General features: G+C 62.1%; 1 protein-coding gene across 3 annotated transcripts in view; it reads left to right on the top strand.

Moving 5' to 3' along the window:
* The window catches only part of RASGRF1 (Ras protein specific guanine nucleotide releasing factor 1), a 52465-nt gene extending 43255 nt beyond the window's left edge, over positions 1 to 9210 (top strand). Inside the window, exons 23-29 of one of the 3 annotated variants that reach the window (XM_036355487.1) lie at positions 417 to 614; positions 2759 to 2838; positions 4617 to 4720; positions 4977 to 5043; positions 5678 to 5795; positions 6941 to 7009; positions 8778 to 9210. In XM_036355487.1, coding sequence (XP_036211380.1) covers positions 417 to 614; positions 2759 to 2838; positions 4617 to 4720; positions 4977 to 5043; positions 5678 to 5795; positions 6941 to 7009; positions 8778 to 8870 — 729 coding nt within the window. In that variant the 3' untranslated portion in view covers positions 8871 to 9210. Of the gene's footprint in view, positions 1 to 416; positions 615 to 2758; positions 2839 to 4616; positions 5044 to 5677; positions 5796 to 6940; positions 7010 to 8777 lie in introns of those variants that run through there. The other 2 variants (XM_036355489.1, XM_036355488.1) reach the window with 2 other exon arrangements.
* The last annotated feature ends 6372 nt before the right edge of the window (positions 9211 to 15582 follow it).

The raw sequence follows: 15582 nt of genomic DNA on the forward strand, positions 1-15582 counted from the left end.
CTACCCGTGCATGAATTTCGTGCATTGGGCTTCTAGTAAAAATATATTTTTTTAAAAAGAAAAGAAAAATGGCATCTCTATATTTCCCTTTGGGAATCTGACCTTTTTCTTCATTATTCAGACCTATGATAGCCTTCAGTGCCTGTGTTTGACTTGTTTGTTTTTCATATCCCGTCCCACCTGCATCCCAGGTAATTCACAGATTCCCGCCGGCAGTTTGAAGATAATCGGTTTTCACTGTATCCTCTCACTGGTCTGCCTCATACTGAGAAAAGCTTCTCATGCCTGTCTGTGGAGTCCGTCGCTGCTCTTTCGGGATTTTCAGATCGTCCGCAGATCACGGTGACCTGTCGCCTTGACGACACTCTTTCTCTCACCCTTATTTTTTTTTCTTGTCGTATCGCATGGGCTTCAAGATCAGTAACCTGATCGCGTCCGAAATCATCCGGAACGAGGACATCAGTGCCCGGGTGAGCGCCATCGAGAAGTGGGTGGCCGTGGCCGACATCTGCCGCTGCCTGCACAACTACAACGCCGTCCTGGAGATCACCTCCTCCATGAACCGCAGCGCCATCTTCCGGCTGAAGAAGACGTGGCTCAAAGTCTCCAAGCAGGTGTGGGCGGGCGGCTGGGGCTGGGCAGGGGCAGGGAGTCCAGGGCGCTGGACACTGGGCAGCCGTCGGTGGACAAAGGACAGAGTGAGGGCCAGCACTCCCAGGTACAACAGAGACCCACTCCTGCATCGCCTGGGACCAGGTAGCAGGCCCACAGGTGTGGCACGGGGGCCCGAGCGTCCGTAACTCCCACTTGAAGAATGAATACCCCAGCCCTAGCCGGCTTGGCTCAGTGGATAGAGCATCAGCCTGCAGACTGAAGGGTCCCAGGTTCGATTCCAGCCAAAGGCACATGCCCTGGTTGCGGGCTCGATCCCCAGTAGGGGGCATGCAGGAGGCAGCCGGTCAGTGATTCTCTCTCATCACTGATGTTTCTCTCTCTCTCTCCTTCTGCCTTACTCTCTGAAATTAAAAAAAAAAAAAAATGAACGAATACCCCAAAGTGGGGACTATAGGCTTGACTATTGGTCCCAACAGTCTTCTCCTTGAGCTGGGACAAGCGTGGGGGCTTCGTGGGGACCCCAGCCCACACCTGGGACATCCTGCCCGTGGCTGAGATGGTGCCCGGGGATCCCGAGGCCCCTCTCAGGACCCTGACCTCCCCAGACCCCTGCCCACCAGAGCACCAGTCGGTCCCTGCTACCCACCGGCCAGTTGACCATCTTCAATGGGGGCCTTGATCTTGATTTATTCAAAACACGGTCTGAAGACCCATAGGAGGGTCCTGCCTGGGGACTGAGGGCCCTATCAGGGTCCGAGGGGCAGTTCTGAAAGCTGGGGGTGTCATTGGCACCTGGGGGGGTGGCACAGCCACAGCCACAGCCACAGCGGGCATGTGTGCAGGGACAGGGCGGGCACCACAGAGGCCAGGGCCAGGCTCCGGGGCCCGTGACTTTTTGTTTTGTTCTGTTTGTTAATCGTCACCTGAGGGTATTTTTCCATTGATTTATAGAGAGAGAGGAAGGGAGGGGGAGAGACAGAGAGAAACATCCATGTGAGAGAGAGACATCGATGGGTTGCCTCCTGCACGTGCCCCGACCCGGGCCGGTGATCGAACCTGAGACCGAGGTACGTGCCCTTGAACGGGAATTGAACCTGAGACCCTTTGGTCTGCGGGCCAGCACGCTAACCACTGAGCACACCGCCAGAGCACCTGGGGACTGTTTTTGCTGTCTTTTTCCTAAATTCCTGAATGTGGGCGGTCCTGAACGAGAAACGCGAAGGTGTGAGAAGCCCAGCAATTACTCTGGGTGCCGGCTTCCAGGGGAGACCCACCAAGTCCTCCTCCAACCTCCGGGTCTCGCCCGCGCCCCACTTCCCTGTGTGTGTGTGGAGGGTATGTGTGTGGGCACAAGGATCCTCAGGACTTTGGGGTCCCGGCTCCCAAGCCCAGGGAGGGCCCCAAACGAACCCCTGACTCCGCCCACGGAGGGCAGAGCACACGTGGTCCTGGACCCAGCCTTGGAGGCACAGGGCGCGGAGTGAGGGCGCAGGGAGTGGGCGCGCGGAGTGTGGGGCGCGGGGAGTGTGGGGCGCGGGGAGTGTGGGGCGCGCGGAGTGTGGGGCGCGCGGAGTGAGGGCGCAGGGAGTGTGGGGCGCGCGGAGTGGGGGCGCAGGGAGTGGGCGCGCGGAGTGGGGGCGCAGGGAGTGGGCGCGCGGAGTGGGGGCGCAGGGAGTGTGGGGCGCGCGGAGTGGGGATGCAGGGAGTGTGGGGCGCGCGGAGTGGGGGCACAGGGAGTGTGGGGAGCAGGGAGTGTGGGGCGCAGGGAGTGTGGGGCGCGCGGAGTGGGGGCGCGCGGAGTGGGGGGCGCGCGGAGTGGGGGCGCGGGGAGTGGGGGGCGCGCGGAGTGGGGGCGCAAGGAGTGTGGGGCGCGCGGAGTGGGGGCGCAGGGAGTGGGCGCGCGGAGTGGGGGCACAGGGAGTGTGGGGCGCAGGGAGTATGGGGCGCAGGGAGTGTGGGGCGCGCGGAGTGGGGGCGCAGGGAGTGGGCGCGCGGAGTGGGGGCGCAGGGAGTGGGGGGCGCAGGGAGTTTGGGGCGCGCGGAGTGGGGGCGCAGGGAGTGGGCGCGCGGAGTGGGGGCGCAGGGAGTGGGGGTACAGAGTGGGGCGCGCGCCGCGGGCTAGAGCGCCTCTAACTCCTCGCAGACGAAAGCGCTGATCGACAAGCTGCAGAAGCTGGTGTCCTCCGACGGCCGGTTTAAGAATCTGCGAGAAGCGCTGAAGAAGTGAGTGTGTCCCCCGCCAGTCGCCTCCTCGCGGGGACTGCGCCGCCGGCATTCACCCCCCGCACCCCATCTGCCTGGAGCAGGAGTCTGTCTGTCTGTCTGTGTGTCTGTGTGTCTGTGTGTCCGTCTGTCTCCCCCCAGACCCCCCCCCCCCTCAGGGCGGGCCAGCCTTGTCCTCCATCCTCCGCCGGAGAAACTCCCCTCCGGGGCCCTTCCCGGACAGGCCCAGGGAGGACCCGCGGCGTCAGAGTCCTTGATTCTAAAATGCACGGTTTGGGGATTTTTCTTTTTTTTCTTTAACATTTTAGTATTTCGGACACTGGGATATACGTCTTAAAGGCGCCGTCTCTCTCGAATAGGAGTGTTTTTACTTCCTGTACTTGGGAATCCGGCCTCAAAACAAAAGTGACGCCCTGGCCCGTGTGGTTCAGTGGTTAGAGCGTCGGCCTGCGCACAGGAGGGCCGTGGGGTCGATTCCTGGTCGAGGGCAGGTACCTCGGTTGCAGATTTTTAAAAATTACTTTTATTTATTTATTTGGTTAATTCTCACCTGAGGATATTTTTCCACTGATTTTTGTTGTTTAGAGAGAGTGGAAGGGAGGTGGAGAGACGGAGAGAGAGAAACATCGATGTGAGAGAGACACATCCCTGCGCTGCCTCCCCCCTGCACCCGGGCCGGGGATCGAGCATCCAGCGGAGGTACGTGCCCTTGACCGGCACTGAACCCGAGACGCTCCGGTCCGCAGGCCGATGCCCTATCCACTGAGCCACACCGGCCAGGGCTCGGGTTTGGGTTTGATCGCCAGTCCCGGCCGGGATGCGGGAGAGGCAGCCGGTCCGTGTGTGTCTCTGTCTTCCTCTCCACTCTCCCGAGATCAACGGGACAGATAGCCTGGGTGAGGGTCAAACAGTAAGTCCCTTCACAGACAGTGAGTGCATCTTAGAATCAAAGAAACGCCCTTCGGCCCATCACTGCCCCGGGTCGGACCCTGCAGCTCGTCCACGTGCCCCTGAGGGCGCTCAGCCCCGGCGGGTCCCCGAGAGCAGGTGGGGGCCCGGCCTGTGCCCTGCAGGGCGGCCCGCAACCTCCTGGCCCCGCCCCCGAGATGCCAGCGACCCTGCCCCCAGCGACCCTGCCCCCAGCGACCCTGCCCCCAGCGACCCTACCTCAGTGACCCTGCCCCGTGACCCTGCCCTGAGTGACCCCCCCCCCAGCGACCCACACCCTGAGCAACCCCGCCCTGAGTGACCCTACCCCGAGTGACTCCCACCCCCAGCGACCCCTGCCCCCAGTGACCCCCACCCCCAGCGACAACCCCAGGAGAGCCCCGACATTGCCAAACGCCCCCTGGAGGCCAACCTACGCTGACAGGCCCCCTCCTGCGTCCCCCCCAGAGCAGGACCCCGGAGCTGGTGTCCGGCCCTGCGGACAGCCCGGCCTCCGCCCAGGGCAGCAGGGGGGCCCCTGGACACCCGAGGCCCCAGCTCACAGGAGGGGGGCTGCCATGCCCCCTGGCGGCTCTGCCTGTCCCCACTCACCCGGCCCGACTGGCTACCCCTGGGCCCTGGAGAGACACGGGGAGACCCTGGTTACCATGGAGACCCGGACGCCTCCCGCCTCTCCAGGGGCCCCAGGGTGCCTGCCGATGGGGAGCCCCGCTCCGGGCTCAGCACTGGGCCCGCCTGTCCGTCTGTCCCTCCCCGTGTCCTCCCGCGTCTGGTCTGTCCGCCGGCTCCGTGTCCATGGCCTGACCATCGCCCTCTGTTTGTGTCCTCAGACCGCGTTGCCCCTCCGTGCTGCCCGCCGTGTGTCCCCCGCCCGGGCTCCCGGAGCCCCGTGGACGGTGCTTGTGGGGAGCTCCCCTCCGTGCATTCACCACCCGTGCGTGCGTCCTTCCGTCCGCCCGCCCGCCCGCCCCCGGCGCCTCCATCTGCCTCCTTCACATGGCTTCTCGGCCGCCCGCTGCCTCCGCCTCCAGGCCCGCGGGCCCCATTCTGTCTGCGTCCCCACCCTCCCCGCCCCTCCCCCAGGGCCCCTGGGCCCCTGTAAGTGCCTCTCCCCACGCCCAGCCCTGCCACGCGGGCACTGGGGGGAGAGGGCCCCCCCAGACCTGAGCTCAGAGGGGTTCTCGCTTCAGGGACACGCGGCCTGCCCTGCAGAGGGGGGCGAGGTTGGGGCCACCTGAGGCCCTGGCTTCCCAGACGGTGAGCTGCGTAGGCACCGGGCGGGTCTCCCCAGGCCGGGCACAGTGGACGAGGGCGGGGGGGCAGTTGTGGGCACAGACAGGGAGCTGGGAGGGGCCCCTTTCGCTAACATACTCAGTGTTGTGCCAGCACCTGGCACGGGAGCGGGTCTCACTGCCTTTGCCGGCCAAGACTGCATCCCTCCCTCCCCTCCAGCCTCTCTTCTATTTTTTTAAATATATTTTTATTGATTTCAGAGAGGAAGGGAGAGGGAGAGAAACATCGATGCTGAGAGAATCACTGATCCGCTGCCTCCTGCACACCCCCCACTGGGGATGGAGCCCGCACCCCGGGCCTGTGCCCTGAGCGGGAATCAAACCCTGACCTCCTGGTTCACAGGCCTCCGCCCGCCGGCCAGGCAGTTCTACTACTTTTCTAGAAAAAGTATTTTTATTTTCATCTGGTCCACGCCCACGGCACTGACCTCAGCGCCCCTGAAGGGTCAAGAGCTGGGGCTTGAAACGCTCTCCCGTCCCTGCTCCCCAAACTCCAAGCTCCTCCGGCGGGAGCCCGCCAAACCCCGTAACGGTCTCAAACCGGTAACCGAGGGCCCGTGTGTGAGTGAAAACGCATGTCCCTGCCGTTTGCCTCCAAGCTGCGACCCGCCCTGCGTCCCTTACCTGGGCATGTACCTCACCGACCTGGCCTTCATCGAGGAGGGGACCCCCAACTACACGGAGGACGGCCTGGTCAACTTCTCCAAGATGAGGATGGTGCGTTCCCCACGGCCCCCACCCGGCCCGGCCCCGGCCCCTCCCGTGAGAACCGGGGACCCGGGCAGCGAGCGGCTGGCCTGTGGCCGCCCGGGCAGCCTTCCCGCCTTCCTCCTGTGCTGCCCACCCCACAGACCAGCACACCGAGGCTGGGGGGGGGGTGGCGGGGACCGGCCCCGGGCACCCCTCTGTCCAGGGCAGAGCCGGGACCAGAGCCCTGTCTGTCTGACCCCGGCCACACCTTCCTTCAGACCCATCCCCCTGTGCACGGACCGCGGGGGTCACGGGGCGGACAGGCACTCCGGCAGCTCCTCCCACGGCCGGGAGGTTTCACCTGTCCCCAGCGAGCAGCCTGGGCTCTAGGGGAGAGGGGAACCCCAGAGTGGGGGCCGGGGGGCGCCTGGCTGCTCGCCGTCCCTCCCCCTCTGCCCTCCCCTCTGGAGCCCCCACCTGTATCGGGCTCCCCGCTTAATAGAGGGGCCTCTTGGGAGCCTGCACACAGTAGGCCCTCAGGACGGGAGGGAGGCGAAGGCCTTTAACCGTGGCCAGGACGCTGCCTGCAGCCTGGGCTGTGGCTGCTGGTCTGCCCTGGGGAGTGGGGGTACCTGTCTGCCCTGGGGAGTGGGGGTGCCGTCTGCCCTGTGGAGTGGGGGTGCCCGTCTGCCCTGCGGAGTGGGGGTGCCTGTCTGCCCTGGGAATGGAGGTGCCTTTCTGCCCTGCGGAGTGGGGGTGCCTGTCTGCCCTGGGGAGTGGGGGTACCTGTCTGCCCTGGGAGTGGGGGTGCCCGTCTGCCCTGCGGAGTGGGGGTGCCTGTCTGCCCTGCGGAGTGGGGGTGCCTGTCTGCCCTGCGGAGTGGGGGTGCCTGTCTGCCCTGCGGAGTGGGGGTGCCCGTCTGCCCTGGGGAGTGGGGGTGCCCGTCTGCCCTGCAGAGTGGGGGTGCCTGTCTGCCCTGCGGAGTGGGGGTGCCTGTCTGCCCTGTGGAGTGGGGGTGCCCGTCTGCCCTGTGGAGTGAGGGTGCCCGTCTGCCCTGTGGAGTGGGGGTGCCCGTCTGCCCTGCAGAGTGGGGATGCCCATCTGCCCTGGGGAGTGGGGGTGGCACTGAGAGGGGAGCCTGTCTCCCTCCAGCACCCCCTTCCTCCCCGCAGATATCCCACATTATCCGAGAGATTCGCCAGTTCCAGCAAACCGCCTACAAGATAGAGCACCAGGCAAAGGTAAGGGGCGACGTCACGTCTGTTTTTGTTTTGTTTTTGTGGGTTTTTAAAATATTTTTAAAAATTGATTTCAGAGAGGAAGAGAGGAGAGAGAGAGTTAGAAACATCCATGATGAGAGAGGATCATGGATCGGCTGCCTCCTGCACGCCCCCCCCGACCCCCACTGGGGATGGAGCCTGCAACCCGGGCCTGTGCCCTGACCAGGAATCGAACCCTGACCTCCTGGTTCACAGGTCGACGTTCAACCACTGAGCCACGCCGGCCGGGCTTAAAAATTCCTGCGGCCCCGGCTGGACATCGCCGGTCTAACCATTGGGCAGCATCTCCCCTGCTCTGCATTCACTCATTCTCTTAGGCCAGCATTTACTGAGCACCTGCTGGGTGCCAGGCTCGGCGTTGGGCCTGGGCCCCTTGCCTTACACTCTCCCGAGAGCCCCGTCAGCGATGCCAGGGACCCTCCCTGCTCTCAGACCTTCCACCGGCAGCTTCGACTGTCACCCCTAAAGCAGAACCTGAGCAGGAGACGCCCCGAGACACGTGACCTTGAAGGCGATTTGACCTTGAGCCAGCTCGCTATGGAGGAGGGGTTGGGAGGGTGCAGACCTCTGTGCTCTGAGCAGGGCTGTTCCCAGAAGCTCCCGGCGAGGCATGAAAGACGAGTCTGTCTCCGGGGCCGGGAGTCGCCCCACCCCGTCTTTCCCAGGGGTTACCGGTTCACCAGACCCCATCTGAGCTGTCTGCCTGCAGGGGCCGGCGGGAGCCCCCGGCAGACCTGTAACCGCTCATCGGTGGCTGGCGACCAGCCCACGAGACCTCGGGCTCCAGCCCTCCCCCGGCAGCCAGCCAGACGCACCCAGGAGGCCGATGTATTTGGTTTTTATTGTTAATCCTCACTGGAGAGCATTGTTCCCGTTGATCCTTAGAGGGAGCAGGAGGGAGGGCCGGGGACGAGAGAGAGAGAGAGAGAGAGAGAGAGAGAGAGAGAGAGAGAGAGACATCGGTGAGAGAGACACATGGATTGGTTGCCACACACACACACTGACCCAGGCCAGGGGTCACAACTGCAACCCAGGGACACGCCTTGACCAAGAACGGACCCTTCAGTGTGCAGGCTGGTGCGATAACCATTGTGCAACCAGCCTGGCCAAGAGGTGGTTTTTCTAAAGGAGCGATCAGAAGAGTCCCAGCCGGCCGGTGCTGTCCAGTGGTTAGAGCACCGGACCGCGGACTGAAGGGTCGCGGGTTTGATTCCGATCAAGGGTTCGCGCCCTGGTTGCAGGCTCGATCCCCGGCCGGGGCCCAGGCAGGAGGCAGCCAGTCAAGGTGTCCCTCTCACATCGATGTTTCTCTCTCTCTCTGTCTCGCCCCCTCCCTCACACTCGCTCTAAAAATCAATCCACGGAAAACATGGACTCGGGTGAGGACGAACAATGGCAAATCTATAGTAATAAAAGGGTAATATGCTAATTAGACCAGACGTCCTTCCAGACGTCACTCCGGATGTCCTTCCGGACAAAGCGGGGACCGGAGGGAAGCCAGCCCCGGTCCCAGGTGCCAGAGGGAAGCCGGTGCCGGCAGCTGGGGGAAGGAAGGCCTGCTCTTGCCCGAATTTCATGCACCGGGCCTCTAGTAATATTAATAATAAGACAAGACCCCGCTTCACCCCTTTTGGCTGCCGGTGCCCCCCAGGAGTGCCTGGCTCCCGGGAGACCCTGGTGCCCACAGTCACGGGTTACACCCCCTCTCCCTCTCCCGCCCCGCCCTCAGGTCACCCAGTACCTGCTGGACCGGTCCTTTGTGATGGACGAGGAGAGCCTCTACGAGGCCTCCCTCCGCATCGAACCCAAACTCCCCACCTGAGGCCGCCCGCCCGCCGCCCGCGCCCCCCGGAGGCCGCCGGGCTACGCTGTACATACTCGTCCGTCTCTCCGGATCCTCCTTCTCCTCCGTGTGCTTCTCCAAGAACACAGACCCGGCCCCGTCTTCGTTCCCGAACTGTGACTGCTCCGGCCCCCCCGACGCCGCCCGCCCAGCCCTCGTCCACCTGCGGGGCCTGGTCCCTGCTCCCCGCCCCTCCCGCCCGGTCCGGCCCCACGGGCAGCAGGCCGTGCGCTCACGAACCTTCGGACACGTCCGGCTTCTGTCCCCCCCCCCAGCCGGGCCCAGCCGGCCACCAGCACCTCCCAGCATGTCCCATGTAGTTGCTACAACGGGGTGGGGTGGGGTGGGGGAGGTGGGACGGGGGGGCCATACCCCAAAGCCCAGCCATCGACGGATCTCCCCGTGGACGGCCACGTCCATTTCCCAAAGCCGCTGCGTGTCCGCCAGAGTCGCAGGCCTGGGGACTCATCGCCCCCCCATCTCCCGGGCGCCTGGACGCAAGGGGGTCCCCCCCAGCCCCCACCCGGGGAGACCCAGGCTCCGCGACACCCACACCCGCCCGGGCACCCCGTCCTCCTTCGCTCTGGGAATCACACCAGACGGACAGACGGACGGACAGCGGGCACCAGGCCCCGAAACTCGCCGAGGAAAACGCAGGCACATCGCCAAGTCGACGCCGGCCGACCGATCGCTGTCCCAGGTCCCTGCGAGCCGGGAACACGCACACACACACGCACACGCACACACACGCCACTTCTCCATCAGACGCCTCGTGCCCCCCCCCGCCCCCCAGCCTCCCTGAGATGCTCCGCGTCCGTCTCTGCCTCTGACCATCGCGCCCGCCGTAGCGTTTAGAGCCCCGTCCGGAGTGTGTCCTCCTGCCGAAGGCCCCTCCCCTCGAGGCACATAGGCCCCCATGCTCACCCTGTGACCACCACCCCCGTTTTCTACGCGGGACAGAGGGCGGGGGGGGGGGGGGGGGGGGGGGCGGGCAGGCGCTGTGGCGGCCCCAGGCCACGTCTGCCGTGAGCAATACCCACTGGTCTGAGGATTCTGTTTCCAGCCCTACACCCTCTTTCCACGTCCAGCTCGTTTGGAGAAAAAAACAAACAAAACAAAAAAAACACAGAAAAAGAACTTTCCGTTTTTTGTAAAGATGTACGTTTCCTGATTACCTCTTGCTAAATAAATCTATTCTATCTCAGGGTGAACAGTGAGTTTGGGGGTGTCCTTCCTTCCCGGGGGGGGCACTTGGTCCCTATTGGGGGGGGGTAGGCGTTGGGACCAGAACTCAACCCAACAACATGAACCCAAGCGATTGCCGTGTGTGTTATTGTTATTAATGTTGTGGGTGTGATTTTCTGGGCACCCTGAGGCCAGACCCTGAGAAGCCTGGCCGCCTCTGTCTATTTTCATTTTGTAAACTATATAGGGTGTCCCAAAATTCACGCAAGAAGTGATTTTGATAGAAAACACAGGTTTATAATTAAAAACTAAATTTTTTATTGATTCGTAAAGTAGACAGTCCAGGGTTATGTGTGGAATAGCGCATCGGGTCCATGGCCTCCCCGGCTTTGCTGGCACAGACGCAAAGCCGCGGTCTTCATGGGTCTTCCTTGTCCCTGCTCCTGGGCCATCATTGGTACTTGGTGATGCTTATCCAATGGAAGGGATTGGCATCCAAGGGCAACAGATATTAGAATCTGATTCAATCAACCAAGTCAAATCAGGCTTTTATTTGTTGTTGTTGTTGTTAATGCTCACGCAGAATTCAAATCTTGCGTGAATTTTGGGACACCCTATATTTTTATTGATGTCAGAGAGGAAGAGAGAGGGAAAGGGAGAGAGAGAAACATCCATGATGAGAGAGAATCATGGATCGGCTGCCTCCTGCATGCCCCCCACTGGGGATGGGGCCCGCCACCCGGGCATGTGCCCTGACCGGGAATTGAACTGTGACCTCCTGGTTCATAGGTCAATGCTCAACCACTGAGCCACACTGGCTGGAGCTAGGATATGTTTTTATCGATTTTAGAGAGACAGGGAGGGAGAGACACAGAAACATAACATCGTACGGCTTCCTCCGGTACACACCCCAACTAGGGGTGTGCCTGACCGGGAATCGAACCTGCAACCCTGGTGGACAGGGTGATGGCCAACCACCTGAGCCCCCGGCCAGGCCCCGCCCTGTGCTCACCGGTCCTGGTCCCTTTCCCGACGGTGCCCTGCGGAGGCCTCAATGCCGTGGGGACAGGAGGCCTGGTGGCTGTTGTCACAGGAACACGAGGTACCACCCAGTCATCATCGGGCCCTGCGTGTGGTGTGCACAGCTCGCCACACACGGCCACACACAGCCACACGCACCCACACTCACCCAGCGCCGGGCCTGAGTCCCCGACCGCCGAGGGCGCCTGCCCAGCAAGGGGGACACCCACAAAGCAAGGAGCCCCCGTTCCAGCTCCAGCCCACGCCGCCCTGCAGGCTCCAGGCCCTCGCAGCTGACGCCCTGGAAGCCGCCCCCATGTGGGTGCCCTCCTGCCACCTACACTCAGCTGGACCCGCTGACCTCGTCAACTCCAGCCACGCCCGCCCGGGTGTGCCAGCCAGAACCCCGGAGGTACCGTGCCTCCACCTCCAGGGACTCACCGGGTCCCGGGGAGGTCATCCTCCTGCTCGCCCTGCAGCCGGCGACAGCTCCTCCCACCTCCGCCACCACCCTGCACTGCAGTTCCCAAACTTCCTGCCCAACGGGACCCCTCAACACTCTTCTGAATTAATGAGAACCCCACGGGAAAGCTCACACACACAGGTTAAACCTGGCAATCTAACTGCATTCCTGATCCGTGTGTTCAAAAGTGAACCTTGGGGAAACTTTAAAAATCATGATTGTCCGGCCGGCGTGGCTCAGCGGTTGAGCGTCCACCTAGGAACCAGGAGGTCAGGGTTCGATTCCCGGTCAAGGGCACAGGCCGGGGTTTCGGGCTCCATTCCCAGTGGGGGGCGTGCAGGAGGCAGCCGGTCCATGATTCTCTCTCATCATGGATGTTCTCTCTCTCTCTCTCTCCCTCTCCCTTCCTCTCTGAAATCAGTAAAAATCTATACTAATGAAAGGGTAATATGCAAATTAGATTGGGAGACCTTCCGAATGTCCTTCTGGACAAAGCTACGGTGGCGGGGCCGGGGCAGAGGCGGTTGGGAGCGATCAGGCCAGCAGGGGAGAGCAGTTAGGGGCAATCAGGCAGGCAGGCAGGTGAGCGGTTAGGAACCAGCGGTTCCTGATTGTGAGAGGGATGTCCGACTGCTGGTTTAATGGGATCAGGCCTAAACCGGCAGTCGGACATCCCCCGAGGGGTTCCAGATCGGAGAGGGTGCAGGCCAGGCTGAGGGACAACCCTCCTGTGCACAAATTTCGTGCACCGGCCATTAGTGTGTGTGTGTGTGTGTGTGTGTGTGTGTATGTACATACTTAAAAGTCCCTCCAAAAAAGCAGATTAGCGGTTACTGAATGGGTGAAGGGTGCACTTTTGGGGTGAATACGTTTTGAAACTAAAGAGAGGGGGTGGTTGCACAACACCGTGAAGGCACTCAAGGCCCCAGAACGAGACACTTTAAAATGCTTGATTGCATGTGATGGGAACTGAACCCCAAGAAAAACAAATAAGGGGAGGAACTGAAGGCAGCCCTCATCTCGTGGAAAAGTCCTCGTGACCGGAGGCCAGGCAGGTCGGCTGACGGGAGAAGTCTGAACAGCACGCCTCAGAACGGCTAATTGTATGTTCTATAGATTTCACACCCGTTTAAAGACAAACAGTGGCTCCGTGGCCGAGCAGCGACCTACGTATGAACCCAGAGGTCAGGGTTCGATTCCCGGTCAGGGCACAGGCCCGGGTGGCGGGCTCTGTCCCCAGTGGGGGGTGTGCAGGAGGCGGCCGGTCCATGATTCTCTCTCATCATGGATGTTTCTCTCACTCTCTCCCTCTGCGATTGATGTCAGAGAGGAAGGGAGAGGGAGCGAGTGAGAGGAACATCCATGATGAGAGAGAATCATGGATCGGCCGCCTCCTGCATGCCCCACACTGGGGTTGGAGCCCGCCACCCGGGCCTGTGCCCTGACCGGGAATCGAACCCTGACCTCCTGGTTCCTAGGTCAACGCTCAACCACTGAGCCACAGCAGCTGAGCTAAAATTTTTTTTTTTTTAAAGGGGGGCGGGGCAGGGGGCCCTAGCCAGTTTGGCTCAGTGGATAGAGCATCAGTTGTGGGCTCGATCCCCAGAGTGGGGCGTCCAGGAGGCAGCCAATCCATGACTCTCTCTCATCATGGATGTCTCTCTCTCTCCCTCTTCCTTCCTCTCTGACATCAATAAAAAAATATTTTTTAAAAAAAGGGAGCAGGGGGGGGCTGCTGGTCACAAAAGTGTCTCTAACTGGGCCTGGGGGGGCCTGGGGTGGGGGGCCTGGGGTTGGGGGTGGGTGGGGGGAACAGCCAGGGCTCCTGGCTGAGAGGAGGGGAGGGAGGCGGGACTCCGATGAGTGACAGCTCCGCACGGGGACCAGGTGAGGACCAGGGAGCCGGTGGGAGGGGCTGGCCGGTGGGGAGTCACCCCCAGGTGCCACCACGCGGGGCGATGATGGCGAAATCGCTGGGGCTCCTTCTGGCCCAGCCTGATTCCACTTCCTCCTGCGGCCCTTGATCAGCTCTTATCATCGCTCAACCAGCAGGTGTGTTTACTGGGCAATTAGGACCCACACGAGTGACTCATGACCCAGAAATGCTCAGGGCCATTTCGCACTGCCGGGACGGGGAGGCGGGGATGCCCAGCTCACGCAGGTGGGTGGGGGCAGGGGGCAGGGGCAGGGGGCAGGGGCAGGAGGTAGGGGGCAGGGGGCAGGGGTAGGGGGAAGGGGCAGGGGGCAGGGGGCAGGGGGCAAGGGCAGGGTCCGGGCACCTTTGCTGACCCTCTCCAGGCACTGCCTTCCCTGGCGCCGGGCCCTCCCTGGGGTCCCAGCTGCTGCTCACTGTCCCTCCGTGGCCGTGGCCGGTGAGCCTCCCGCCCCCTCTCCCAGCCCCACCTGGCCCCAGGGGCTCCTCAGGAAGTGAGAACAGCACCTCCCGCTCCCACCCAAAGCCCCTCAGCCGTCACCTTCAGAACCACAAGCCTCTGACGCTCAGACTGTGAACAGTAACAACGCCTGCGGGTGGCGGGCCTGGCCAATTCTCACCCGGCCACGGAGGAGGGCAAGGCACAGGAAACGCGATTTTCTCTTTTTCTTAAATACATTTTAACTGATTTCAGAGAGGAAGGGAGAGAGAAACAATGATGAGAGAGGATCATGGATCGGCTGCCTCCTGCACGCCCCACACTGGGGATCGAGCCCGCAACCCGGGCCTGTGCCCTGACCGGGAATCGAACCCTGACCTCCTGGTTCCTAGGTCGATGTTCAACCCCTGAGCCATGCCCGCCGGGTGGGAAACAAGATTTTCAAAATATTTAGCCGCCAGGATGGCACAGGCGCTGACCACTCAGAGTCGTGGCCACACGGGCACGCATGGGCAGAAAATGCCCACTCAGCCTCATGCCCTCCTGCAGGGGAAGGCACGCGGGACAGTGTGCGGTGAGGAGCAGTCATTCGGAAGTTCAGGAAGAGGATGTGCCCGTGGCAGGGAGAGGACAGGCAGGAGGGAAGGGATGGGGCGGAGCTGAGTGCGGGACAGGGGCTACCGGCCGGCTGTGGTGGCGGAGGGGGTGGGAAATTTCCAAGCGGGACAGGGATGTATTCTAGAAGGTCTCCAGCCACAGCCTTATGCACCTGCTTTCACTCCTTTCTCACTCGACAAACTCTGGCTAATCATCTCTACATCCATCTACCCATTCATCCACCCATCCACCCATCCATCCATCCACCCATCCATCCATCCATCCATACACCCATTCATCCATCCACCCATCCATCCACCCATCCATCCACCCATTCATCCATCCCTACACCCATCCATCCACCCATCCATCCACCGATTCATCCATCCATCCACCCATCCATCCATCCATCCATCCATCCATCCATCCATCCACCGATTCATCCATCCATCCACCATCCACCCATCCACCCATCCACCCATCCACCCATCCATCCACCCATCCACCCATCCACCCATCCACCCATCCATCCATCCGTCCATCCATCCATCCACCCATCCATCCACCCATCCACCTACCCATCCACCCATCCATCCATCCATCCATCCATCCACCCATTCATCCATCCCTACACCCATCCATCCACCCATCCACCCATTCATCCATCCCTACACCCATCCATCCATCCATCCATCCATCCACCCATTCATCCATCCCTACACCCATCCATCCACCCATCCATCCACCGATTCATCCATCCATCCACCCATCCACCCATCCACCCATCCACCCATCCACCCATCCACCCATCCATCCACCCATCCACCCATCCACCCATCCATCCATCCGTCCATCCATCCATCCACCCATCCACCCACCCATCCACCCACCCATCCACCCATCCATCCACCCATCCATCCACCCATCCATCCACCCATCCACCTACCCATCCACCCATCCATCCATCCATCCATCCACCCGTCCGTCCACCCACCCATCCATCCATCCATCCATCCACCCATCCACCCACCCATCCACCCACCCATCCACCCAT

This window comes from Myotis myotis, unplaced genomic scaffold, assembly GCF_014108235.1.
Source record: "Myotis myotis isolate mMyoMyo1 unplaced genomic scaffold, mMyoMyo1.p scaffold_m19_p_22, whole genome shotgun sequence".
NCBI classification, from domain to species: domain Eukaryota; kingdom Metazoa; phylum Chordata; class Mammalia; order Chiroptera; family Vespertilionidae; genus Myotis; species Myotis myotis.